The following is a 27,631-nucleotide window of genomic DNA, read 5'->3' on the forward strand; positions in this document are numbered from 1 at the left end:
TTAAGGTCTTCATTGGGAAGTGAAGTCTATAATCATTCATGAATCAATAAGCGCTTGAAGATAGCAACACGCACACACTATCGACCTAACACAGACTTTGGAGCAACAATGACTGTGCTGGTAACGTTATGGTTTAATGGAATGGTATGTGTACTATATATCCAAAAGTATGTGGGCACCCCTTCAAATTAGTGGATTCGGCTATTTCAGCCACACTCGTTGCTGGCAGGTGTATAAATCGAGCACACAGCCATGCAATCTCCATAGACAAACGTTGGCAGTAGAATGGCCTTACTGAAGAGCTCAGTGACTTTCAACGTGGCACCCTCATAGGATGCCACCTTTCCAACAAGTCAATTCGTCAGCTTTCTGCCCTGCTAGAGCTAACCCGGTCAACTGTAAGTGCTGTTATTGTGAAGTAGAAGTGTTTAGGAGCAACAAAGACAGAGAAAAAAAGATGCTTATCTAAAGCTGTTTAATTTTCTCAGAGTAGCTCTGTTACAATCATTAGAGGTCACACAAACAAGGTCAGATGTGGAAAACCTGGGAATAAAAATCACTTCCTGAAGTTTCCAGCGGCCTTCAAAATGGCACACTATTCCCTATTCCTTACATAGTTCACAACCACTGCCACATCAGAATAATATTAGCTACATAGGGCTCTGTCTAAAAGTAGTGGACAATGTAGGGAATAGGGTGCAATGTCAGATAAGCTCTCCTCTGTTAACTTGATGGTTCCTGGAGCTTCTATTGGGGACAGACATACAGAACACTCTAGACATGGGGAGGATAGTCAAGAAGGCTGTCTCGTAGCCTGCCAATGCTACAATATCCAACAAGTCTCTCAAAACAGGAAGAAAGGGACCAGAACTATGGCCATAGAGACCATTGTAAATGCTCATAGTGACCATTGTGAATGGCCATAGTAACCATTGTGAAGTTTAAGTTCAATGCTACAGTACCTCACAAGAACATTCAACAATAAAGTGAACTTTACAATAACACTTAAAGGGACATTATGTAATATTTTTGCATTTTCATTTCAGAAAATGTCCTTAATATATCTGCGGTAATAGTGTAATGTTTCACAATATTTGTTCAAAAATAAATAAATTGGGGCCCACACAAAGTTACATTATGATGGTGCAGCCCTCCTATTTGACAACAAAAGCTGGTCTGTCGCTTGTCAAATTGGAAGGCTGGACCCTCCCTCTCTTCCATCAGTGTCACTCAGAGGCATGGTTATCTACTCACAAGCACAATGAATAATGGCAGAAATGGTGTGCAAAACTGAAAGTAAAAAAGACTCAGAAATTGACTTGCTATTTCCTGGTTGCTAAAATTCTACATCGCAAGTAGAATTGCAAGTGTTGTAGCAGTGCAAATGTTGTTGCAATTCACCTAGTTTCCATTAGGGGGCTTCATTCATGATGTTCATTCATGATGTTCCTTTAACTTCAAGCCAAAAAACACAATGCTTTACAACTTTTTATAAACATGTATGAGCCCTTATAATGCTTTATTACAATGATTATAATATGTGATGTGTCTTATGACTGCATCATAATACATTTTGTCTGTTGACTTCAAGTAAAGTGTTACTTTGTTAGTGATGTGGCAAGGACGAGGCTATGACCTAGTAGTGTGTGCTAGGATGACAGTGAAGAGAAACAGTTGATTAACTCACACCCCATCCATTTGTGACCCTTTAACGCACACGCACACACACAGTCTTAACCCTTTGACGGGTACGGACCAATGTTCAGCCCTGTTCAAACAGACCGTGTTCCAATACTTTTTTAAAGGGAGCTTGTCTGCTCTTTATCAGACTCTTTCCAGCGCCGCAGTTCCCAACTTCCTCACCAAGGGAGCTCTACTCTTATCATCCGGAAGGCTCTGTAGTAGGTCAGACCTAACACTGCCTGCCCTCCTCTCCTGTCTCCCCACACGAAGGCGAGTCTGGTTGTTCAGAGCAGCAGATCAGGACCTGGAGCTGGCGGAGCTCGCGTCTAAAGGTGCGTCTGAAGATGTAGTAGATGAAAGGGTTGTAGGCCGTGGAGCCTTTAGCGAACAGGCAGGGCAGCAGGGAGACCACGGGGGCCAGGCTGTCCTTCCCCTTGGTGTGGAACATACTCCAAAAGCTGAGCACCACGTAGGGAGACCAGGCTACGATGAACCCAGAGCTGATCAACACCGCCATCTAGGGTGAAGAGGAGAGGGGGAGGAGATAAGGGAGAGGGGAGGAGAGAAAAGGAGAGGGGAGGCGTTTGTCTGTCAAAAACATAACATAGACTATGCATACAGCCATGTCAAACTTCTTAACCTGAGGTAGCCAAATTTGACAGGGACTAAAGCGTTTCTCGTGATCTAGACTTGTACGCTTTGTCACAGTCACTCATGAGCTTTGCTTGAGCCCCATGTCTGAAAGACCCTAAGTAGTGGAACCAGCGTGAAATAGGGTTTTGCCCGGATAAATATCATCTTCCAAAATGTCAGCAAAACTGGTACTGTTTTGATATCTAACCAGAATTGTATAATTCATCCCTTGTAAACAAACAAACAGCGCAAAAACAAAGTAATATCTTTCCAGGTGGGATAGCTAGCGAGTGGATAAATCATGCCTCTCCCTAATGTCAATATGCCTTGTCCATTGCTCTTCTGGTTAGTGATTATTGTCTTATTTCACTGTAGAGCCTCTAGCCCTGCTCAATATGCCTTAGCCAACCCTTTAGTTCCACCTCCCACACATGCGGTGACATCAGCTGGTTTAAATGTTTCTAGAGACAATATCTCTCTCATCATCACTCAATACCTAGGTTTACCACCAATGTATTCACATCCTATCATACCTTTGTCTGTACATTATGCCTTGAATCTATTCTAAAGCGCCCAGAAACATGCTCCTTTTACTCGCTGTTCCGAACATACTAGACGACCAGTTCTTATAGCCTTTAGCCGTACCCTTATCCTACTTCTCCTCTGTTCCTCTGGTGATGTAGAGGTTAATCCAGGCCCTGCAGTGCCTAGCTCCACTCCTATACCCCAGCTGCTCTCATTTGTTGACTTCTGTAACCGTAAAAGCCTTGGTTTCATGCATGTTAACATTAGAAGCCTCCTCCCTAAGTTTGTTTTATTCATTTCTTTAGCACACTCTGCCAACCCGGATGTCCTAGCCGTGTCTGAATCCTGGCTTAGGAAGACCACCAAAAACCCAGAAATGTCCATCCCCAACTATAACATTTTCTGACAAGATAGAACTGCCAAAGGGGGCAGAGTTGCAATCTACTGCAGAGATAGCCTGCAGAGTTCTGTCTTACTATCCAGGTCTGTACCCAAACAATTTGAGCTTCTACTTTTAAAAACCCACCTTTCCAGAAACAAAACTCTCAACGTTGCTGCTTGCTATAGACCACCCTCTGCCCCCAGCTGTGCCCTGGACACCATATGTGAATTGATTGCCCCCCATCTATCTTCAGAGCTCGTGCTGCAAGGTGACCTGAACTGGGACATGCTGAACACCCCAGCCATCCTACAATCTAAGCTTGATGCCCTCAATCTCACACAAATTATCAATGAACCTACCAGGTACAACCCCAAATCCGTAAACACGGGCACCCTCAAAGATATCATCCTAACCAACTTGCCCTCCAAATACACCTCTGCTGTTTTCAACCAAGATCTCAGCGATCACTGCCTCATTGCCTGCATCCATAATGGGTCTGCGGTCAAACGACCACCCCTCATCACTGTCAAACGCTCCCTAAAACACTTCAGCGAGCAGGCCTTTCTAATCGACCTGGCCCGGGTATCCTGGAAGGATAATGATCTCATCCAATCAGTAGAGGATCCCTGGTTATTATTTAAAAGTGCCTTCCTCACCATCTTAAATAAGCATGCCCAATTCAAAAATGTTTGAACCAGGAACAGATATAGCCCTTGGTTCACTCCAGACCTGACTGCCCTTGACCAGCACAAAAACATCCTGTGGCGTACTGCATTAGCATCGAATAAACCCCCGTGATATGCAACTTTTCAGGGAAGTTAGGAACCAATATACACAGGTAGTTAGGAAAGATAAGGCTAGCTTTTTCAAACAGAAATTTGCATCCTGTAGCACATACTCAAAATGTTCTGGGACACTGTAAAGTCCATGGAGAATAAGAGCACCTCCTCCCAGCTGCCCCATGCACTGAGGCTAGGAAACTGTCACCACCGATAAATCCACTATAATTGAGAATTTCAATAAGCATTTTTCTACGGCTGGCCATGCTTTCCATCAACTGCCCTGCACCCCCCACAGCAACTCGCCCAAGCCTCCCCCATTTCTCCTTCACCCAAATACAGATAGCTGATGTTCTGAAAGAGCTCCAAAGTCTGGACCCCTACAAATCAGCCGGGCTAGACAATCTGGACCCTCTCTTTCTAAAATTATTTGCTGAAATTGTTGCAACCCCTATTACTCGCCTGTTCAACTTCTCTTTCGTATCGTCTGAGATTCCCAAAGATTGGAAAGCTGCCACAATCATCCCCCTCTTCAAAGGGGGAGACACTAGCCCCAAACTGCTACAGAGCTATATCTATCCTACCCTGCCTTTCTAAGGTCTTCGAAAGCCAAGTTAACAAACAGATTACCGACCATTTCGAATCCCACTGTACCTTCTCCGCTATGCAATCTGGTTTCAGAGCTGGTCATGGGTGCACCTCAGCCACGCTCAAGGTCCTAAATGATATCATAACCGCCGTCGATAAGAGACATTACTGTGCAGCTGTATTCATCGACCTGGCAAAGGCTTTCGACTCTGTCAATCACCACATTCTTATCGGCAGACTCAACAGTCTTGGTTTCTTAAATGACTGCCTCGCCTAGGTTTTTTTATTTCACCTTTATTTAACCAGGTAGGCTAGTTGAGAACAAGTTCTCATTTGCAACTGCGACCTGGCCAAGATAAAGCATAGCAATTCGACACATATAACAACACAGAGTTACACATGGAATAAACAAAACATACAGTCAATAATACAGTAGAAAAAAGAAAAAAGTCTATATACAGTGAGTGCAAATGAGGTAAGATAAGGGAGTTAAGGCAATAAATGGGCCATGGTGGCGAAGTAATTACAATATAGCATTTAAACACTGGAATGGGAGATGTTCAGAAGATGAATGTGCAAGTAGAGATACTGGGGTGCAAAGTAGCATGATAAATAAATAAATACAGTATGGGGATGAGGTAGATAGATGGGCTGTTTACAGATGGGCTATGTACAGGTGCAGTGATCTGTGAGCTGCTCTGACAGTTGGTGCTTAAAGCTAGTGAGGGAGATATGAGTCTCCAGCTTCAGTGATTTTTGCAGTTCGTTCCAGTCATTGGCAGCAGAGAACTGGAAGGAAAGGCGACCAAAGGAGGAATTGGCTTTGGGGGTGACCAGTGAGATATACCTGCTGGAGCGCGTGCTACGAGTGGGTCCTGCTACAAGTGGTTCACCAACTACTTCTCTGATTGAGTTCAGTGTGTCAAATCAGTGGGCCTGTTGTCCGGACCTCTGGCAGTCTCTATGGGGGTGCCACAGGGTTCAATTCTCGGGCCGACTCTCTTCTCTGTATACATCAATGATGTCGCGCTTGCTGCTGGTGATTCTCTGATTCACCTCTACGCAGACGACAAAATTCTTATGGCCCTTCTTTGGACACTGTGTTAAAACGTCTTTGGGATAGGTGGGACATTAGCGTCCCACCTGGCCAACATCCTGTGAAATTGCAGAGCGCGAAATTCAAATTAAATTACTCTAAATATTAAACTTTCATGAAATGACAAGTGCAATACATCAAAATATAGCTTAACTTGTTAATCCAGCCAAGGTGTCAGATTTCAAAAAGGCTTTATGGCGAAAGCAAACCATGCGATTAAGCCCTAGGAACTGCAATCGGGGACGATTTCGCCCTATTATAAAAGTGCCAGGCATTGAAATCAGTGGTATGCTTTTTTTTATGGTTTGTCCTTGGGGTTTCGCCTACCATTTCAGTTCTGTTATACTCACAGACATTATTTTAACGGTTATTGAAACTTTAGAGTGTTTTCTATCCAAATCTACCAATCTATATGCATATCCTAGCTTCTGGGCCTGAGTAGCAGGCAGTTTACTTTGGGCATGCTTTTCATCCAGACGTCAAAATACCGCCCCCAGTCCCAAATAAGTTTTAACTAACCTCCAGATGAGCTTCAATGCCATACAACTCTCCTTCCGTGGCCTCCAACTGCTCTTGAATGCTTGTAAAACTAAAAGCATGCTCTTCAACCGATCGCTGCCCACACCTGCCCGCCTGTCCAGCATCACTACTCTGGACGGTTCTGACTTAGAATATGTGGACAACTACAAATACCTAGGTGTCTGGTTAGACTGTAAACTCTCCTTCCAGACTCACATTAAGCATCTCCAATCCAAAATTAAATCTAGAATCGGCTTCCTATATCACAACAAAGCATCCTTCACTCATGCTGCCAAACATACCCTCGTAAAACTGACCATCCTACCGATCCTCGACTTCGGCGATGTCATTTATAAAATAGCCTCCAACACTCTACTCAACAAATTGGATGCAGTCTATCACAGTGCCATTCGTTTTGTCACCAAAGCACCATATACTACCCACCACTGTGACCTGTACACTCTCGTTGGCTGGCCCTCGCTTCATTCTCGTCGCCAGACCCACTGGCTCCAGGTCATCTACAAGTCTTTGCTAGGTAAAGCCCCATCTTATCTCAGCTCACTGGTCACCATAGCAGCACCCACCCATAGCATGCGCTCCAGCAGGTTTATCTCACTGGTCACCCCCAAAGCCAATTCCTCCTTTGTCTGCCTTTCCTTCCAGTTCTCTGCTGTCAATGACTGGAACGAACTGCAAAAATCACTGAAGCTGGAGACTCATATCTCCCTCACTAGCTTTAAGCACCAGCTGTCAGAGCAGCTCGCAGATCACTGCACCTGTACATAGCCCATCTGTAAACAGCCCATCTATCTACCTCATCCCCATACTGTATTTATTTATTTATCATGCTACTTTTCACCCCAGTATCTCTACTTGCACATTCATCTTCTGAACATCTCCCATTCCAGTGTTTAATTGCTATATTGTAATTACTTCGCCACCATGGCCCATTTATTGCCTTAACTCCCTTATCTTACCTCATTTGTACTCACTGTATATAGACTTTTTCTACTGTATTATTGACTGTATGTTTGTTTATTCCATGTGTAACTCTGTGTTGTTGTATGTGTCGAACTGCTTTGCTTTATCTTGGCCAGGTCGCAGTTGTAAATGAGAACTTGTTCTCAACTAGCCTACCTGGTTAAATAAAGGTGAAATTAATTTAAAAAATGACTGTGAAGCTGTGAGTCAGAGACAAAGAGGTGTGAATCTGTCTTTGTTAATGTATCACTACACCCTGCTCTGTGTATGCACAACATTACAGAGATAAACTAAATGAAACCCTCCATCTGGGTTTTGTGAGGCTATCGCCAGCTGGAGATGGATCTCAGTCTAATAGGTCATTCATTATCTATCTGTTTGCATCGTAGGAAAGCAGAAAACTCAACTGGGCCTAACCACTGGGCATGAATTAAAGAACAAAGTGAATGTGAAAGATGTATTCAGCTACTCTTGAAGGAACATTTTAAATTCAATAAAAACGTTTTTTTTCTTCTTAATGCTAAATTATTCATTTTGTCATTTAAAAGCCTTCCACATTGCATGAATAAAATAACTAAGCAGCACTCTTCATATGAATCACACTGTGGACGGACACACACACACACACACACACACACACACACACACACACACACACACACACACACACACACACACACACACACACACACACACACACGTTGGAATGTTTCATGCTGCTGTGGGACCAACAGATGTGTGAGAGATTTGTACAGGAACAGACAGATGTGTGAAATGTCAGAGAGGTGACCGGGAGGTGACCGGGAGGTGACCCAGCATGCTGTCAAACACTACAGATTCATCAGAGGGACACACAGAGACACTGGTAAACTATTCTTTCTCTTTCTCTGCTCTCCCCTCACTGTCTCCTCTCACCTCTTCTCCTCTCTCTCTCTCTCTCCCTTCTCTCTGTGTTCCATAAATGAGCATTAATGGTAATAAGAATGGTTAAATCACATGCTTTTTCAATGGTAACAATGTTATAAAGGGCCGTACAAGAAGAATGTGACAACTAGCATTGATGTCCATAAGAATAGTAAACTTACATATCCTTGTTCTATAAGCAGCTATAATTTACACAGTATTTGTCTTGGCAGCTTGTGGAGCACTGTGTGAGCTATTGCCCTAAATATAAACTATCCACAGATTCAATTAATCACAAACACACACGTCCTAGAGATAAGCAATCATTTGTATAAGAATTTCAGTGTTACTTCCCATCTCAAATCATATTAGATTGGTAATTACATCAAGGAGCAACAGGAGGGAGGCAATTTAACAATATCCAAACAAGGCCCTTAGCTTCACTCAACAGTGCAAACTGTTGTTGTTCTTGTAGGTTTGCTGTTTGGCCCATTGGGCTATAGGGAAAGATAAATTGCTCTTTATTTTGTCATGTTTTAAACCATATATGTTTCATGATTTAAACCAGACACCATAGGAAAGCTGTCACGTGTGCTCCCTCTCCGGCCTCTAGGTCACCAGGCAGCTCGTTATGGCGCACACCTGTCACCATCGTTACGTGCATCTGCGCATAATGACACTCACCTGGGCTCCATCACCTCCTTGATTACCTGCGCTATATATGTCACTCCCTTTGGTTCCTTCCCCAGGCGTCATTGTGTCTGTTTCACGTCTGTGCGTTGTTGGTGGTTTGTATTGTTTCATTCAGTTATTAAATGATTCAATCTGTCACGCTCGTCGTTAGAAATAGCGGAACAAAACGCAGCAGGTATGTGTATACTCATCTTCTTTATTTAACGGAAAAGAAGGAAAAAACCAAACAAACACGTATACAAAAAATAAACAAAACGATGAACGACAAAATGATAGCCTTGAAGGCAACACAGCAATCCAAAGACAATCTCCCACAATTAGACAAACAAACACACCCAACTAATATAGGACTTCCAATCAAAGGCAACACCACACAGCTGCCTTCAATTGGAAGTCCACCCCAATTAACCAAACATAGACATACAACTAACTAGATAACACATAAAAATACATAAACACAGACCATAAACCAAAAACCCGGAAATACTAAATCAAACACCCTATTTTCCAAAAACACCACCCCGAACCACATAAAACAAATACCCTCTGCCACGTCCTGACCAAACTACAATACCAATTAACCTTATACTGGCCAGGACGTGACACAATCCCTGAACTTGCTTCCCGACTTCCACGTTACAAAAGCCCTGAGATTTGGGTTATCAAAGGTTTATACGTAGTAAATAAATAAAAAAATTATGGCTTAATTTAATAACACTTCTCATTAATTTAACAACTTACATGATTGATTTATTAACTTCACCATATTAACGCATGAATAAACTCACTAATCTAATTAAAGCTGGAATCCGTATTTAAACTGCCATGTCCATTTGTGATATTACAACAACAAAGAAGTTACTTTAAACAACGAACACCGTTTTCTCCCTTGGATATCATTGCACACACAATAAAGCTGCCGAACGCTGCTCTCCTCCGTTTCACCAACAAACAATAACAAAGGTGCTGGGGAGAACAGTGGCACTGTTTTACTTTATGCCGATTCCAGCTTTAAAGAAAAAATATTTAATTAAACGGTTAATAAACAGTCAACAGATAAACGTTCATACTCACCAGAGTGACCTTCCTCTCGATGTGTCCGTAGTTGAAGTCGCTGCTTTGGATGGCCTGGTAGGCCTTGTGGAGTTTCCAGGCTATGCCGAAATAGGAGAAGAGGATGACAAGGCAGGGGATGAAGGTGCAGAGGATAGACAGAGACATGATGAAGGTGGAACGGCTCAGGGAGTCTTGGTAGCTGGCCCAGTCCACGGAGCAGGCCACCCCGAAGGGCTCCGGTCCATAGCCACCCCATCCCAGTAGAGGGAACACAGCCCACAGCCCAGAGTACAGCCAGATCACACTGATCACCATGGTGATGGTCCGACGCTGGAACTTGTTGCCTGGTGAAGAGGTAGAGGGGGGAGAGGTAGAGAAGGGTAGGAAGAGGGGTAGAGGAGTACTCTAATCCTTAGCATAAACCTTACCCTAACCCTAATCCTAACCCTAAACCAAAGTTTAACTCTAGTCAGATCACACTGATCATCATTATGCTATGATGCTGGAATTTATTACCTGTATGAGAGTTAAAGAGGAGTGTACAGTAAGGACAGCTGAAGGACACATTCACATCCTTTGATGTGTCACTTTTGATAATGCTGGTGTTAGGTTGTTCAAGCAGTGTGGTTGTTGTTGCGGGTAGCATTATCCATGTGGGTGCTGTCTCTGTGTGAGTGGTAGCATGAGGTGTGGCTCAGCCTCAGGCCTGTTAGATTCAGTTGGGCGCATTAAGCGATGCTATGTTTCGGTTATTTTTCTTGAGTTTTGAGGTTGGTACGATGTATTGGAAGATTTTATTGTCCCAATGAAGGTCCAATAGACATGGTTTGCCACTGTACAGTATATATATATATATATGCTTTTCTCTCTATACATAAATCAAAATGGACAGCTGAAAGCAAGATGATGTATCGTAGGCTAGCTTGTTGCTGGACCTGGTTGGTTTGGTAAAGTAGTTTATTACCGTAGGTCCGATCAACGGCAGCAGGGCTGCATCTACATATGAGGACACCGAGGTCGGGACCTCTGTCATTTTTTCTCATTTGAAAAAAATAATAATTCACCACTCTCTCAAATTTTCTAACTCTGCCCTCTCGCGACACAGGCCAAAGGCCTAAGACGTGAAACGAACTACCCCATCTCGGACAAAAGTCTTTTTTTTGTTATTCTTTTTACCTCGATTTTCCATTTGAATTTAATATATTACCCACCTTTTCTTTTAACACTACATCACTGATATTAAGTAACATCCTAATAATTCATGTGAATGTGATAATACAATAATATGTGTGCTCCATTGATGTTTGTTTGTGCGGAGCTTGATTAGTAATGCCTAGGAATACAAATGTGAATGCTATGTCGTTTGAGAAAATAGATATCTAATTAAAGAGATGACGATTTTATGCAATTCATCATTACAATTGACTGAACAGTCGTTGATGCTACATGTCACTGTGAATCATTTCTCATATTTCCCTCCTTTCAGGGGTATAACATTACTTATGGCTAATAGGCTATGTGTTTGTAGATCGACCGATGTGAATTAACCTACTGCAGCCAAGGTGTAACGGGCGTCGTAAGGATTGGACCAAGGTGCAGCGGGAACGTGTATACTCATCTTCTATATTTAATTAAAAGAAGGAAAAACAAACAAATCACGTAACAAAACAACGAACGACACTAAACAGTCCTGTCAGGTGCACAGACACAAAACAGGAGACAACTACCCACAAATCCCATTACAAAAACACCCCTATACATAGGACCTTCAATCAGAGGCAACGAGGAACAGCTACCTCCAATTGAAGGTCAATCCAAAGAACTAAACATAGACTAGACTGAACATAGAAATACACTAACATAAAACATAGACCAAAAACCCCCGGAACACATAAAACAAACACCCCTCTTACATAAGTACATAGCCCAACAAACCCCGAACCACACAAAACAAACACGCCCTGCCACGTCCTGACCAAACTACAATAACAAATAACCCCTTTACTGGTCAGGACGTGACAGTACCCCCCCCAAAGGTGCAGACCCCAGATGCACCTAAAACATCAAAACAAAACCTAATCCAATAACTCTAAACACAAACAAAAAATAACCCCCAACAAACCCCCATCCCAAAACTACAGGGGAGGGAAGGGAGGGTGGCCACCATCACCGACGGTTCTTCTGCAACACCCCCCCCCCTCCCAATACTCCCCCCTACGGAGGTGGCTCAGGAGCGGGACGCAGACCCCGCTCCACCACTGGCTCACCCCACTTCAGTGTTGCCTCTAGAGCGAGGTCCCTCTCCGTCGACCCCGGACTGGGGACCCTCGCAACGGGCGACTCTGGCTGCGTCGGACTGGAGGTCGACTCTGGCTGCGCCGGTTCCGGACTGTAGGGCGACTCTCTCGGTTCCGGACTGTGGGCCGTCTCTCTCGGTTCCGGACTGTGGGCCGTCTCGCTCAGTTCCGGACTGTGGGCCGTCTCGCTCAGTTCCGGACTGTGGGCCGTCTCTGGACTGGGCACTGTCGCCGGACACTCTGGACGAGGCACTGTCGCCGGACACTCTGGACGAGGCACTGTCGTCGGCCGACTCTGGACGGGGCACTGTCGCCGGACACTCTGGACGAGGCACTGTCGCCGGACACTCTGGACGAGGCACTGTCGCCGGACACTCTGGACGAGGCACTGTCGCCGGACACTCTGGACGAGGCACTGTCGCCGGACACTCTGGACGAGGCACTGTCGCCGGACACTCTGGACGAGGCACTGTCGCCGGACACTCTGGACGGGGACTGCGCACTGAAGACCTGATGCGTGGAGCTGGCTTAGGAAGTGCCAGACTAGGGACACGCACCACAGGGCTAGTGCGAGGAGCAGGAGCAGGACGAGCTGGACTGGGCTGATGCACTGGAGGCCTGGTGCGTGGGGCTGGTAGTGGAGGTACCAGACTGGAGACACGCACCCCAACGCTAGTGCGAGGAGCGGGAACAGGACATCCTGGACTGGGCTAACGCACTGGAGGCCTGGTGCGTGCTGCTGGCTTTGTAGACGCCAGACTGGAGACACGCACCTCAGGGCTAGTGCGGGGAGCGGGAACAGGATACACTGGACCGTGAAGGCGCACTGGCGGTCTCGAGCGCAGGACTGGCACCACTCTTACTGGCTGGGTGCCCGCTTCCCCCCGCAAATGCGGCACGCTGGCACCGAGCATACCGGCCTGTGGATGCTTAGCCTCGACGCTGTGCGCATCACCCCATAGCACGGGGCCTGACCAGTACCACGCTGCCTCTGGTAAGCACGGGGAGTTAGCTTAGGGCTCAACCCTGGCCCAGCCAAACTACCTGTGTGCCCCCCCAAAATTTGTTTTGGGGCTGCCTCTTAGGTTTCCATGCCAACCGTGTTCCAACAAAACACTCCCGGTCCTCTCCAGCCTACCTCCATGGTCCCTCTCCGGCTAGGATCTCCTCCCAGGTCCACGACTCCCGATAGCTCCTCTCCAGCTCCTTACCCCGCTGCTTGGTCCGTTGGTGGTGCGTAGTTCTGTAACGGGCGTCATAAGGATTGGACCAAGGTGCAGCGGGAACGTGTATACTCATCTTCTTTATTTAATTAAAAGAAGGAAAAACAAACAAATCACGTAACAAAACAACGAACGCCACTAAACAGTCCTGTCAGGTGCACAGACACAAAACAGGAGACAACTACCCACAAATCCCATTACAAAAACACCCCTATACATAGGACCTTCAATCAGAGGCAATGAGGAACAGCTGCCTCCAATTGAAGGTCAATTCAATGATAAACATAGAAATAGATAGACTAGACTGAACATAGAAATACACTAACATAGAACATAGACCAAAAAAACCTGGAACACATAAAACAAACACTCCTCTTACATAAGTACATAGCCCAACAAACCCCGAACCACATAAAACAAACACCCCCTGCCACGTCCTGACCAAACTACAATAACAAATAACCCCTTTACTGGTCAGGACGTGACACAAGGTGAAAATGGCTGGGGTCATTTTTGCCTGTTTTTACTGTTCTCCAAATCAGTTCGTCAAATGTATGCCCTGCTAGAGCTTCCCCGGTCAACTGTAAGGGCTGTTATTGTGAGGTGGAAACATCTAGGAGCAACAACGGTTCAGCCGCGAAGAGGTAGGCCACACAAGTTCACAGAACGGGACCGTTGAGTGCTGAAGCGAGTAGCTCGCAAAAATCGTCTTTCCTTGGTTGCAACACTCACATCCAAGTTCCAAACTGCCTCTGAAAGCAACGTCAGCACAAGTATTGTTCATCGGGAGCTTCATGAAATGGGTTTCCATGGCCAAGCAGCCGCACACAAGCCTAAGATCACCATGCGCAATGCCAAGCTTCAACTGGGGTGGTGTAAAGCACACCGCCATTGGACTCTGGAGCAGTGGTAACGTGTTCTCCGGAGTGATGAATCACGCTTCACCATCTGGCAGTCCAAAGTACGAATCTGGGTTTGACGGATGGCAGGAGAATGCTACTTGCCCCAATGTATAGTGGCAACTGTTAAGTTTGGTGGAGGAGAAATAGTGGTCTGGGGCTGTGATAGGTGAATTATCTGATAAAGTTAAATGAATCAATAAACCATGATGAATTATTAGTCATACAGCATGGTTAATGAATAATCAATGTAATGATCAATGTAGTGATCGATTGGTCTGATTAGTTCCAGAAAGTCCAGGAACCACTGGAGAGGGAAAGAAATGTGTGTATGTAATTAGTATTAGAGAGCAGGGGACAGATGGTAAAGGGAGTAAAACTTCAAAGGGTTCCTAACCTTGAGGGAAAGGAACAGGCTGAGCTAGAATGTGATAAACAGCGTGAGAAGTCAAGGGGGGTTGCAGGTCACCAACAGTTTGTGTGTAAATGCATGTGCGTAAGTAAGCAAGAACTATAAAATGACTGTTTTGTTATCCTGACGCCAGAACGTTCTCATGAATAAAGCTACAGAAACCTTTTGCAGAAAGCTGAGTCCTTGCCTAATTATTTAACCCGTTGTCTTACAAACCTTGGGCATTAGTCAAGGCGAATTGATTATTGATTATTATCATCGTTCAAAGGGTTCCTAACCTTGAGGGAAAGGAACAGGCTGAGCTAGAATGTGATAAACAGCGTGAGAAGTCAAGGGGGGTTGCAGGTCACCAACAGTTTGTGTGTAAATGCATGTGCGTAAGTAAGCAAGAACTATAAAATGACTGTTTTGTTATCCTGACGCCAGAACGTTCTCATGAATAAAGCTACAGAAACCTTTTGCAGAAAGCTGAGTCCTTGCCTAATTATTTAACCCGTTGTCTTACAAACCTTGGGCATTAGTCAAGGCGAATTGATTATTGATTATTATCATCAAGATATAAAATTCCTTTAACAGGCTGTTTTTCATGGTTCGGGCTAGGACCCCTAGTTCCAGTGAAGGGAAGTCTTAACACTACAGCATACAATGACATTCTAGACGATTCTGTGCTTCCAAATTTGTGGCACCGTTTGGGGAAGACCGTTTCCTGTTTCAGCATGACAATGTGCTCCTGTGCACAAAGCGAGGATCATAAAGAAATGGTTTGTCGAGATCAGTGTGGAAGAACTTGACTGGCCTTCACAGAGCCCTGACCTCAACCCCATTGAACAGTTTTGGGATGAATTGGAATGCTGACTGTGAACCAGGCCTAATCACCCAACGTCAGTGCCCGACCTCACTAATGCTCTTGTGGTTGAATGAAAGCAAGTCTCCGCAGCAATGTTCCAACATCGCCTTCCCAGAAGAGCGGAGGCTTTTATAAAATATAATATAGAAAAAAAGCTAAAAGAAAGCCTGCGGATCCTAAATCAGGGCCTTAGAGCCTCGGTCCTCATGGAGAGAAGTGCCTTCGGGGTTTAGTAATGTTTGGTTTAGACCTACATGGAAATCAGAGGTGTGGAGTGAACCTCCTAGTCAAATTTGATCAATCAAAAATGTGTCTTGGGGGGGGTTTTCATCTTCTTCTAATTAACTGCACTGAAACATTATTATCTGTGGGGGCTAACACGACTCGTCAGATCTCAGGGAAGGTTTGTTATATCACACAAACATATTGGAGTTTACCAAACAACCTCCTCTATCAACCAGCCACCCTACCGCACTTTTTCAACCCAGCTTGCATAAAAAAGGAAAACTGTGCTCAACTGACGGACTCACCGCCATACCTGTTTTGGGTGGGTTTCCTGTCACCAGGTATCGTACCAGACCCATGACAGCCAGGGTCATGATGCTGGCCGTACTGAAGATCATCCCCATCAGGCCATAGTAGAGGCAGGAGGAATTCCCTCCGATCCAGGCGTGGTTGAAGAAAGAGGCAATGGACAGGGGGTACATGCTGAGAGCCATGCCGATGTCCGTCACAGCCAGGTTGACTGTCAGGAGCTCCGGGGCCTTGAGCTGAGTCGGTCGCAGTGCTGAGGTCAGCAGGACCGCAGCATTACCCAGCACTGACAGCACCGCTGGATGGGAGAGAGAAAGGGAGCAATAAGTCAGTCAGTCAGTCAATCAAGGAATCAAGCAAGAAAGCTGGAAGAGAGAGCAAGGATTAGTAAATTAATCTAGCAATCAATTAACCAATCAAGCTGGAAGAAAGAGAGAGAAGGGAAAGAGGGGCCACTAAATGTCCATGGAAGAGAGGACAGAATTAGAATAGAACGTGCCATATAGTCCTGCTGTTCTGTCCTCTCTAGCATGGCCAGAAAGTGGCGTCCCAGATCCACTCACCCGTGTGATGCTGCTATTGTCATTAAACCTTATTTGCAGTATTTGTCATGGTACAGATGTCAGATCTTTATTTGATCACTCTTTTCTCTTGAATTATTTTCTCTGCGCATCAGGAAACTCAAATGAGCCTTGTGATTTAGATATGTTCACTGAAAACCCGCAGTTCCCTTTCTCTCCATGCTGGGCAGTCGAGTAATTCAGAGCAGTGCCAGCTATTAAAACCATACTCCCTCTCTCGCTCGCTAAAAGCACCAGACAGAATATTAGTAAATGTCCTACTGCTACTGTAGGCCTATAGGTCCTATTACTGCAACATTCAAATGTGCAAAATTGTATCTGAAATGCATCCATTCACATCAACAACCCATTGTTTTATATAGCTTAATAACACAAGATAGATATTGGTCTCCACTACAACATACAAGTGTCAAGTGTATTCGGAATGCAGCCATACAATAAGCCACACCTAAACTATAGCCTTTCAAAACTAATTGCACACATAGGCCTAATATCATGCTAAAAGACAAGATGACATTAAGCAGTTAATGCCCTGTGTTCACTAGCACGCGGTGCTGCGTGGTGAAACACCGCTTCCCATTACTTTCGATGGAAGGAAAGCGGTGAGAAGCGAAGAGGGCGGGGACCTTTGAGCAGCTCGAAGGTGGCGTGGGAGGCGGTGTAAAAGATGAACTTTTCCCAACTTTATGCAAATCACCAGCGGCAACCGCTGGGTGATGACCAATCATATTGAGTGGTTTCCATGACGAATTTGATGCTATGTGACCCAAGGCTGGAAACTTTCTTCAGCAAAGATGGTTGACAAAAATACTAGGATGGAAGCAAATGTGATTATAATGCCATAATGAATCATGCAAAAAAAATGTACAGTTCAGAGGAATATGTTGGTTAACGTGGAGACAAACGATTATGCATATTTTTTTGTCATAAAGTTAGTTTACGAAAGACGCGATTTAGCAAGCTAGCTGACTAGCTAACATTAGCCAGCTAACTGGCTAGCTTTATGTGTGTTGTAACATGAGTATGAAATTGTAATTCTGGTTGTTTAATGTTTTAGAGACTCCTGAAACAACCAGCAAACCAGGCGGTCGTCTTGTGAAACAGTGGATGTAAAGAATCTAGCTAGCTAAAGATTTTCCTGCTAATTGAATATACTATTTTGTAAGCTTGCCTTGCTGATATTTGCCATGCAAATGAAGTAACATAGCTAGCTAACTATTTTCTTGCTTATTGTGCAGTGGAGGATGAAAATAACTGTATTCCTATGGATGTGTAGCTAGCTATGTAGCCGATCTGTGTATGGACCCTAAAACTTTTGGTATACAAACACTTGAAGTTGGAAGTTTACATACACTTATGTTGCAGTCATTAAAACTCATTTTTCAACCACTCCACAGATTTCTTCTTAACAAACTATAGTTTTGGCAAGTCGGTTAGGACATCTACTTTGTGCATGATACAAGTAATTTTTCCAACAATTGTTTACAGGCAGATTATTTCATTTATAATTCACTGTATCATAATTCCAGTGGGTCAGAAGTTTACATACACTAAGTTGACTGCACCTGTAAACTGCTTGGAAAATTCCAGAACATTTTGTCATGGCTTTAGAAGCTTCTGACATCATTTGAGTCAATTTGAGGTGTACCTGTGGATGTATTTCAAGGCCTACCTTCAAACTCATTGCCTCTTTGCTTGACATCATGGAAAAATCAAAAGAAATCAGCCAAGACCTCAGAAAAATGATTGTAGACCACAAGTCTGGTTCATCCTTGGGAGCAATTTCCAAACGCCTGAAGGTACCACGTTCATCTGTACAAACAATAGTATGCCAGTATAAACACCATGGGACCACGCAGTCGTCATACCGCTCAGGTAGAAGACGCCTTCTGTCTCCTAGAGATTAACGTACTTTGGTGAGAAAAGTGCAAATCAATCCTAGAACAACAGCAAAGGACCTTTTTTTTTAATTTCTTTTTTATTTCACCTTTATTTAACCAGGTAGGCTAGTTGAGAACAAGTTCTCATTTGCAACTGCGACCTGGCCAAGATAAAGCATAGCAATTCGACACATACAACAACACAGAGTTACACATGGAATAAACAAAACATAGTCAATAATACAGTAGAAGAAAAGAAAACGAAAAGTCTATATACAGTGAGTGCAAATGAGGTAAGTTAAGGCAATAAATAGGCCATGGTGGTGAAGTAATTACAGTATAGCAATTAAACACTGGAATGGTAGATGTGTAGAAGATGAATGTGCAAGTAGAGATACTGGGGTGCAAAGGAGCAAGATAAATAAATAAATACAGTGTGGGGATGAGGTAGGTAGATAGATGGGCTGTTTACAGATGGGCTATGTACAGGTGCAGTGATCTGTGAGCTGCTCTGACAGCTGGTGCTTAAAGCTAGTGAGGGAGATATGAGTCTCCAGCTTCAGAGATTTTTGCAGTTCATTCTAGTCATTGGCAGCAGAGAACTGGAAGGAAAGACGACCAAAGGAGGAATTGGCGTTGGGGGTGACCAGTGAGATATACCTGCTGGAGTGTGTGCTACGAGTGGGTGCTGCTATGGTGACCAGTGAGCTGAGATAAGGCTGGGCTTTACCTAGCAGAGACTTGTAGATAACCTGTAGCCAGTGTGTTTGGCGACGAGTATGAAGCGAGGGCCAACCAATGAGAGCGTACAGGTCGCAATGGTGGGTAGTGTATGGGGCTTTGGTGACAAAACAGATGGCACTGTGATAGACTTCATCCAATTTGTTGAGTAGAGTGTTTGAGGCTATTTTATAAATGACATCACCGAAGTCGAGGATCGGTAGGATGGTCAGTTTTACGAGGGTATGTTTGGCAGCATGAGTGAAGGATGCTTTATTGCGATATAGGAAGCCGATTCTAGATTTAATTTTGGATTGGAGATGCTTAATGTGAGTCTGGAAGGAGAGTTTACAGCCTAACCAGACACCTAGGTATTTGTAGTTGTCCACGTATTCTAAGTCAGAGCCGTCCAGAGTAGTGATGCTGGACGGGCGAGCAGGTGCGGGCAGTGATCGATTGAATAGCGTGCATTTAGTGCATTTAGCGTGCATTTAGTTTTAAGAGCAGTTGGAGGCCATGGAAGGAGAGTTGTATGGCACCTTGTGAAGATGCTGGAGGAAACCGGTACAAAAGTATCTATATCCACAGTAAAACGAGTCCTATATCGACATAACCTGAAGGGCCGCTCAGCAAGTAAGAAGCCACTGCTCCAAAACCGCCATAAAAAAGCCAGACTACGGTTTGCAATTGCACATGGGCACAAAGATCGTACTTTTTGGAGAAATGTCCTCTGGTCTGATGAAACATTTTTTTACATTTACATTTTAGTCATTTAGCAGACGCTCTTATCCAGAGCGACTTACAGTAGTCAATACATACATTTCATTTCATGCATTTTGTTTTTGTACTGGCCCCCCGTGGGAATCGAACCCACAACCCTGGCGTTGCACACACCATGCTGGCGTTGCAAACCCCATGCTCTACCAACTGAGCCACAGGGAAACAGGGAAACAAAAATAGAACTGTTTGGCCATAATGACCATCGATATGTTTGGAGGAAAAAGGGGGATGCTTGCAAGCCGAAGAACACCATCCCAACCGTGAAGCACGGGGGTGGCAGCATCATGTTGTGGGTATGCTTTGCTGCAGGAGGGACTGGTGCACTTCACAAAATAGATGGCATCATGAGAAAGGAAATGATGTGGATATATTGAAGCAACATCTCAAGACAAAGTCAGGAAGTTAAAGCTTGGTTGCAAATGGGTCTTCCAAATGGACAATGACCCCAAGCATACTTCCAAAGTTGTGGCAAAATGGCTTAAGGACAACATGTCAAGGTACTGGAGTGGCCATCACAAAGCCCTGACTTCAATCCTATAGAACATTTGTGGGCAGAACTGAAAAAGCGTGTGCGTGCAAAGAGGCCTACAAACCTGACTCAGTAACACCAGCTCTGTCAGGAGGAATGGGCTAAAATTCACCCAACTTATTGTGGGAAGCTTGTGGAAGGCTACCCGAAATGTTTGACCCAAGTTGAACAATTTAAAGGCAATGCTACCAAATACTAATTGAGTGTATGTAAACTTCTGACCCACTGGGAATGTGATGAAAGAAATAAAAGCTGAAATAAATCATTCTCTCTACTATTATTCTGACATTTCACATTCTTAAAATAAAGTGGTTATCCTAATTTTTACTTGGATTAAATGTCATGAATTGTGAAAAACTGCGTTTAAATGTATTTGTCTAAGGTGTATGTAAACCTCCGACTTCAACTGTATATACTGTATTCTATTATATTTTACTGTATCTTAGTCTATGCCGCTCTGACATTGCTCATCCATATATTTATATATTCTTTATTCCTTTACTTAGATGTGTGTATTGGGTATATGTTGTGAAATTGTTAGATATTGTTAGATATTACTGTACTGTCGGAGCTAGAAACACAAGCATTTCGCTACACCTGCAAAAACATCTGCTAAACACGTGTATGTAACCAATTAAATGTGATTTGATTTGATTTTGAATAATGGGGGTAAGACAGTGTATCAGGGTCAACCCTGTAGGTCATTATAATAGAGCATGTGTATTGGTTGCATGCACACAACATTTGCCTGCCTTTGGCTGCGTTTACGCAGGCAGCCCAATTCTGATATTTTTTCCCCACCAATTGGTCTTTTGACAAATAATTGGGCAAAAGATCAAAATAGGGCTGCCTGTGTAAAAGCAGCCTATGATCTTTAGCCCATAGAAATGGTTCCCCAGGCCTGGACCTGCACGCAGGCAGACACTATCTTTAAAAAAAATGTATTATTAAGGGGAACCAAGCAAGGGGGTCGAGCCTTAACATTCCTCATCGGGGTTCCCACTTGGTTTGCATTGTCACTGTCTTACATGGAATGTTGCCAGGTCATGGTGCATATTACAGGTCAGATTGCTGTGAAAACGCCATGTTTACTATTGACCACTGTGCTCCTCAGGCATTTTGACATGGAAATTAAAAGACACATCCTGGATTTTCAGAAGAATAGCCTTGATAAGAGTGTTATGAACTCCCTCAAGGAGTTGAACTCTGATGGGGTCGTGGTTAGCGCGCTTGAGTTGGGGGAGGGGAAACCGTGTTCTCCCATAGGTTACACACTTTAAGAACTAGCAGAGTGCTAAATGGTACTTGGTTGGGGGGAATGTTTTATAATGGACTGCATTATATCGCACTTAAACCCCACACCAGTTGAAATCCACTTTTTCGATCTGAAAGGAGATGCCCAGAGCTTACCCATGATGTTGCATAACGATGTAAGTCAATAAGACATCTTTTTAGTCAAAGTTGTATATATTTGTGCTTGAAGTGACAAAACCGAACTGCCCTCTTTGTGTAAATTTGTGCCATGACGTGTCTTTTCCTATTTGTATTTGTATTTATTATAGATCCCCATTACATTACAATACATTCACAGATTTCACAACACACTGTGAGCCCTCAGGCCCCTACTCCACCACTACCACATATCTACAGTACTAAATCCATGTGTATGTATAATGCATATGTTATCGTGTGTGTGTGTATGCATGTGTCTGTGCCAATGTTTGTGTTGCTTCACAGTCCCCACTGTTCCATAAGGTGATTTTAATCCGTTTTTGAAATATACTTTTACTGCTTGGAGTCAGTTACTTGATGTGGAATAGAGTTTCATGTAGTCATGGCTCTATGCAGTACTGTGTGCCTCCCATAGTCTGTTCTGGACTTGGGGACTGTGAAGAGACCTCTTCTGACATGTCTTGTGGGGTATGCATGGGTGTCCGAGCTGTGTGCCAGTAGTTTAGACAGACAGCTCGGTGCATTCAACATGTCAATACCTCTCATAAATAAAAGTAGTGATGAAGTCAATCTCTCCTCCACTTTCAGCCAGGAGAGAATGACATTCATATTATTAATATTAGCTCTCTGTGTACATCCAAGGGCCAGCCGTGCTGCCCTGTTCTGAGCCAGTTGCAAATTTCCTAAGTCCTTGTGGCACCTGACCACACGACTGAACAGTAGTCAAGGTGGGACAAAACTAGGGCCTGTAGGACCTGCCTTGTTGATAGAGTTGTTAAGAAGGCAGAGTATCGCTTCATTATAGACAGACTTCTCTCCATCTTAGCTACGGGGGGGATGGGGGGACGGGTGGGGGGACGGGAGTCTGCGGCTCATCAACAGCTGGGCTGGTGATTTGAAGTTGTCAACTGGAGTGTTGCGGTATTCAAGGAGACTGAGGTAGGGGTCTCTCCTCTGCTTTTGCTTTGTCCATGAGTGCTTTAGCAATGCCATTACTTTGAGGGTAATGTGGGCTTCTGGTGACGTGTGTGAACTCCCATGCTTTTGTGGAGGATTCAAACTCTGATTTCTAACAGTGGCCATTGTCAGATATTAAAATCTTTAAAATGCCATGCTTGGCAAAGGCTGCTTTCAGCTTGTGGATCACAGCTGCAGATGTGGTGCTGTGAAGCTTGTTGAGTTCTTAAGTATCTGCTGTAGTAGTCCATTGTTATGATGTAGTCCTCATTGTTCCAGGTGAACAGATTGGTTGCCACAACCTGCCAGGGTCGGACTGGGATACAGTGAGGTAACATCCAGGCCGAAACAAAATATCCTGTGCTCTCTGTTTGCAGTTTTCCATGCCCAGCATGGATGTGTCCAGCATGGATCTTTGTCAAAATCTCTTCTCTGAGACTGGTAGGAATGATGATTTTCTCTCCTTTGAAAATTATTCAGTTGATCTGTGATAGTTCATCACAATGTTTCCGGAACTATGAGGAACTCAAAGGTCATTTTCTCCTCTCCTCAGGCCACGCATCCTGTATGACTTTCCTCAGCTGTGTGAATTGTGTGTCCTTTTCTGTTTCTGCTCAGATCTCCTTTAGTTTTGTGTCACTAACTGGTAAGTCATTGTACACAGTGTGCACCTGCATGTCCATGCCTTCACTGAGGCTGCTGTCCTTGTAGGTAAGAAACTTCCTGGAGAGTGTGTCTGCGACATGGATGTCTTCGCCTGGACGGTGAGTGATTGTGAAGTCGTATCTACAGAGATCATTCTCTGTAGCCTTGGTGAGGCTGCGGCTAGCGGTTTCATCATGATTGACCTCGAGGGGCTTGTGGTCGGATTCCACAATAACTTGTTGTTCATAGACGTACTGATGGAAACGCTTACATCCGAACAGAATGGCTTACAGCTCCTTTTCGATTTGAGCGTACTTGGTTTCACAGTCTGTGAGAGATTTGGAAGCATAGCCGATGGGCTTTCCTTCTGCAGTAGCACTGCACCCAGTCCATACTTTGACTCGTCTACTTGGAGTCTGAGCTCTTTGTTGGGGTCGTAGTAGGCAAGGATTGGTCCTGGTTCTCTTGTGATCAAGTCTTTCACTTTCTGGAAAGCAATGTCGACTGTGCTCTTCTGTCGTGTTCCTCTTTAGTTCGACCATAGACAAGGATGTCGTCCACAATTGCCACAACTCCATTGAGGCCTTCGTACACCTCATTGATCATTCGCTGAAACTCGTCTTGGACTGAGAAAGTCCCAAAAGGCAGGCGACCAAACCTGTAGCGTCCAAACGGTGTGTTGAACGTTGTGAGCTTAGATGACTCTTTTGTGAACTTGATAGCCCAGTAGCCTGATCTGGCATCCATGACACGGAAGTAGCGTGCTCCCGCTAGCTTGTGTGTGATGCTATCTAGCGTCGGTAAGGGGTAATAGGGGAGTTTGATAGCCTTGTTCAAGTCTCTTGGGTTGAGACATACTCTGAGCTTGCCTGTACATGGTTTCTCCACCACCACTAATGTGTTTACCCAATCTGTCGGTTCTGTAACCTTGGTGATGATGTCAGATTGCTCCATGCTCTCCAACTCTTTCTTCAGACGGGCGCGGAGAGCAAGGGAAATCTTTCTCGGTGGGTAGACCACAGGGGTTGCGTCTGGGTCAAGGTGAATGGTACATTCTCCTGGGAATAGTCCTATTCCTGTAAAAACATCAGAAGACTCCTCCATTACATTCTCTGTCTCTACTGGTGCTGTCACTGATAAAACTAGCTTGATGAGGTCCATGTGTAAACATGCTTTAAAGCCTAGGCTGCGGGTGCTTGAGTGTCAACAACGTAAAAGTCCAAGATCATGTTGCTTTCCTTGTATTTGAAAGTGCATGTGCCTTTTACTGGGAGCTGTTCACCACCATAACCAGTCAGTATGCGCATAGTGGGCTGTAGCTTGCACTCAGATGTCAAGCTGCGGTATTTATTCAGAGGAATAACGTTTACTTCTGCACCAGTGTCTAGTTTGAACTTTAGCTTTGTGCCTTGTGTTCCTATCTCAATGTCAGCAAAGACTTGCTCGGTCTCTGATATTTGACTTTTCTGTGTCACTGAATCAATAAACAGTTCATCAGCATTTGACTCTTTGATTAACATTTCATCTTCACAGTGTACTGTTTTCCCACCGTAAGTTCTGCACACTTTTGCAAAGTGATTCCATTTTCCACATTTAGTACACTGTTTGCCATGCACTTTGCATCCACAATATCCACTTGTTTTGGGGCATTTTGAGTCTGTGTCGCTCTGTTTTGGATTTCTGTCTCTCTCTGTTCTGAAGCACACTCTCTTGGTACCGGAGGTGTGCTTTGACGTCTGACTGCCTACACTGCTTCTTCACGTGATGTGCTGCCACCCGAAATGGTTTTCATCTGAACCTGTGTTAGCTCGTGAGATTTGGCTGTCGATAGCTTTGTCCAGCGTTAGCTCAGACCCGATATTTCAAAAGTTTCTATCTCACTCGCAGTGAGCGTATTCCAAATACAATACGGTCCCTGACCATCTCATCCTTGTTTGCATAATCACAGTTTTTCACAAGCAGACGTATCTCAGTCACAAACTGTTCAAACGATTCACTTGCTCCCTGTACTTTCTCATGGAATTTGTACCTAGCGAAAATCGTATTGGTCTTTGGCACAACATATGTTTCAGTACCTTTGATTCAGCCTCGGTAAGTGTCCATGTGTTGTAAATATCTCTCCCTTTTTCACCAATCCACAGGAGCAGGTAGCTGCAACTTTCCTCTTTCTTCCAGAGGACCCGTGAACATTAGCTCCGCGTACTGTTTGTACTTACGCCATGCATCGGGTAAGTTTGTAGACCCCCAGTCCATTCGAGGTGAAGGAACTCCAGCAAAATCCATCTTTTAGTCCTTTTACTCTGACACCATGTATTGTTTTGCACGCTCTGTACAAAATAATAAAATGCAGTATGACAGGCTCTTTCTAAACAAAGCTCTTTATTAGCTAGCTATAACTGGCATGTTCATGTGTCTCCGGCCATGATCAGCTGTAGTAATGACCTCATGACCTGGGTGGTCTTAACCAGTCATAGCGCAGTAAGATACGACGGTAGAAAGCAACCAATTACAATTCAGTATGTTGACACATATGAATATTACAGTTACTACAGCCAGCTCTAGTCTCTAGTTATCTGTCAGATAGTAATAATAGGTGGCCATTATTACTATCTAACAGCAGTTGTTTGTATGGAATTGTTTGTAGCCTTTGTGTTGACCTGTTTCAGAAGTAATTTGACTTACATTAGCTATTATTTTTGCGTCAATCAAACTAGACCTGAAGAATCACGATGAAACAATCTTCCAAACGATTGAATATGAATATTCTGACGTTTTATTCAGTGTAATGTGAGTTTTATTAGTCAGTATGGCAATGTAATGTTATTGATCTGTCAGTTCCCCTAGCTAATTCCCTACTTTTCACACTGGCACAGTAATAAACAGCTCTAACATTACAGGCTTCACTGTCATGGTGCACAGTAGAGGTCTGCAAAGGACCGATTTCTTCATCCTGCTCCTGCACATACCCTCTGGCATTCTGTCTGACTCCCACCCGCGGCAATGTAGTAAACTATAGCCTAATCATAGGCCTATTTAGGAAGTACATTTCCTTGGAAAGATAACTGCCCCGTGCTTCTCCGCCCATGTATACATAGTCTATAGCCTACTCTATTTAATTGAGACCACACGCACACCTGATCTCGCAGGTATGGCTACTGAACTGGAAGCAGCAAGAATGATGACAGCGACACTTGCTACATTTTGCATAGTCCTATAGGTTATAGCCTACCTTTAGGAGGTTGATTTGCAGGGAGAGACAAATAAATGGGTAATCCATACTTATTGAAAATGTAAAGGCGCAACGCTGGCTCACCATAGTAGCCTAGCCTATTTGCGCGTTGTGCCTTTTCCTTTTCAATGATTGCATTTTTTGATTGCACTTCGACTCACATTGGTTGATCGCCCTCCACTTCTTTTCATTATCAATATTTATTCACAGACACTGTAGTAAACTACAGCCTAATCATATTTAAGTTAATTTCATATTTAACTGTGTCATGACTCTCTCGCCTTGGTGATGATCAGATAGCCAGCCCCCCCCCCCCCCCCCCCCCCCCTCCCACACCAGAGAGGAGAGAGGGAGGAGTTGGGCCGGTTTCATGACTTAACAGCCGGTCGTGAACTTTCTCTCTTGCCCTGCAGTATCTAAAAGGCAAAATCCCTTTGTTACCGAGAGACTCTTGACCCCAAAAACGTCAACATCAAACAATGGACACTGGGACAACATATTTCAACATCCGAATGTTGGGAATAATGAGAGATGGAATATGGAATATTAATGTCTATTTTGTGATGTTATTAAAACTATCAAAAAGACGCTATAACGGAAACATTGTAACTTTAAGAGCTTTCACACTGTATTATCAGGTTTACATATGCTGGGTGATTTAAAAAGTAATCGCCAATCAATCAATAATATAATAATACTGTTAGCAAAAATTGTAAATATGTATGATCTATGAGAATAGAAATGTTCAGAACTTTTGTGAAACAGCACAGTTGAAAAATAAATGGCAAATACTAATCAAAACTGGATG

General features: G+C 44.0%; 1 protein-coding gene across 1 annotated transcript; it reads right to left on the reverse strand.

The window, feature by feature from the left end:
• LOC106571775 (opsin-5) lies at positions 1-26,016 on the reverse strand. The gene is made up of 4 exons (XM_045695884.2): positions 25,670-26,016; positions 16,055-16,348; positions 9,857-10,182; positions 1-2,200 (listed from the first exon to the last, which is right to left on the reverse strand). The coding sequence occupies exons 2-4, from the start codon at positions 16,233-16,235 to the stop codon at positions 1,913-1,915; spliced, it is 795 nt and encodes a 264-aa protein (XP_045551840.1). The 5' UTR covers positions 16,236-16,348; positions 25,670-26,016; the 3' UTR covers positions 1-1,912.
• Between the last annotated feature and the right edge of the window lie 1,615 nt (positions 26,017-27,631).

The sequence above is a fragment of the Salmo salar genome, chromosome 15 (genome assembly GCF_965601325.2).
Source record: "Salmo salar chromosome 15, fSalSal1, whole genome shotgun sequence".
NCBI classification, from domain to species: Eukaryota; Metazoa; Chordata; class Actinopteri; order Salmoniformes; family Salmonidae; genus Salmo; species Salmo salar.

What these genes read in the sequence shown, in the direction of transcription:
- LOC106571775 (XM_045695884.2), bottom strand. Translation starts at nt 16,235, where the DNA reads ATGGCTCTCAGCATGTACCCCCTGTCCATTGCCTCTTTCTTCAACCAC. An exon ending in AGGAAACCCACCCAAAACAG is followed by an intron (nt 10,183 to 16,054) that starts GTATGGCGGTGA and finishes CCTCTTCACCAG; the next exon opens with GCAACAAGTTCCAGCGTCGG. An exon ending in TCGAGAGGAAGGTCACTCTG is followed by an intron (nt 2,201 to 9,856) that starts GTGAGTATGAAC and finishes TCTTCACCCTAG; the next exon opens with ATGGCGGTGTTGATCAGCTC.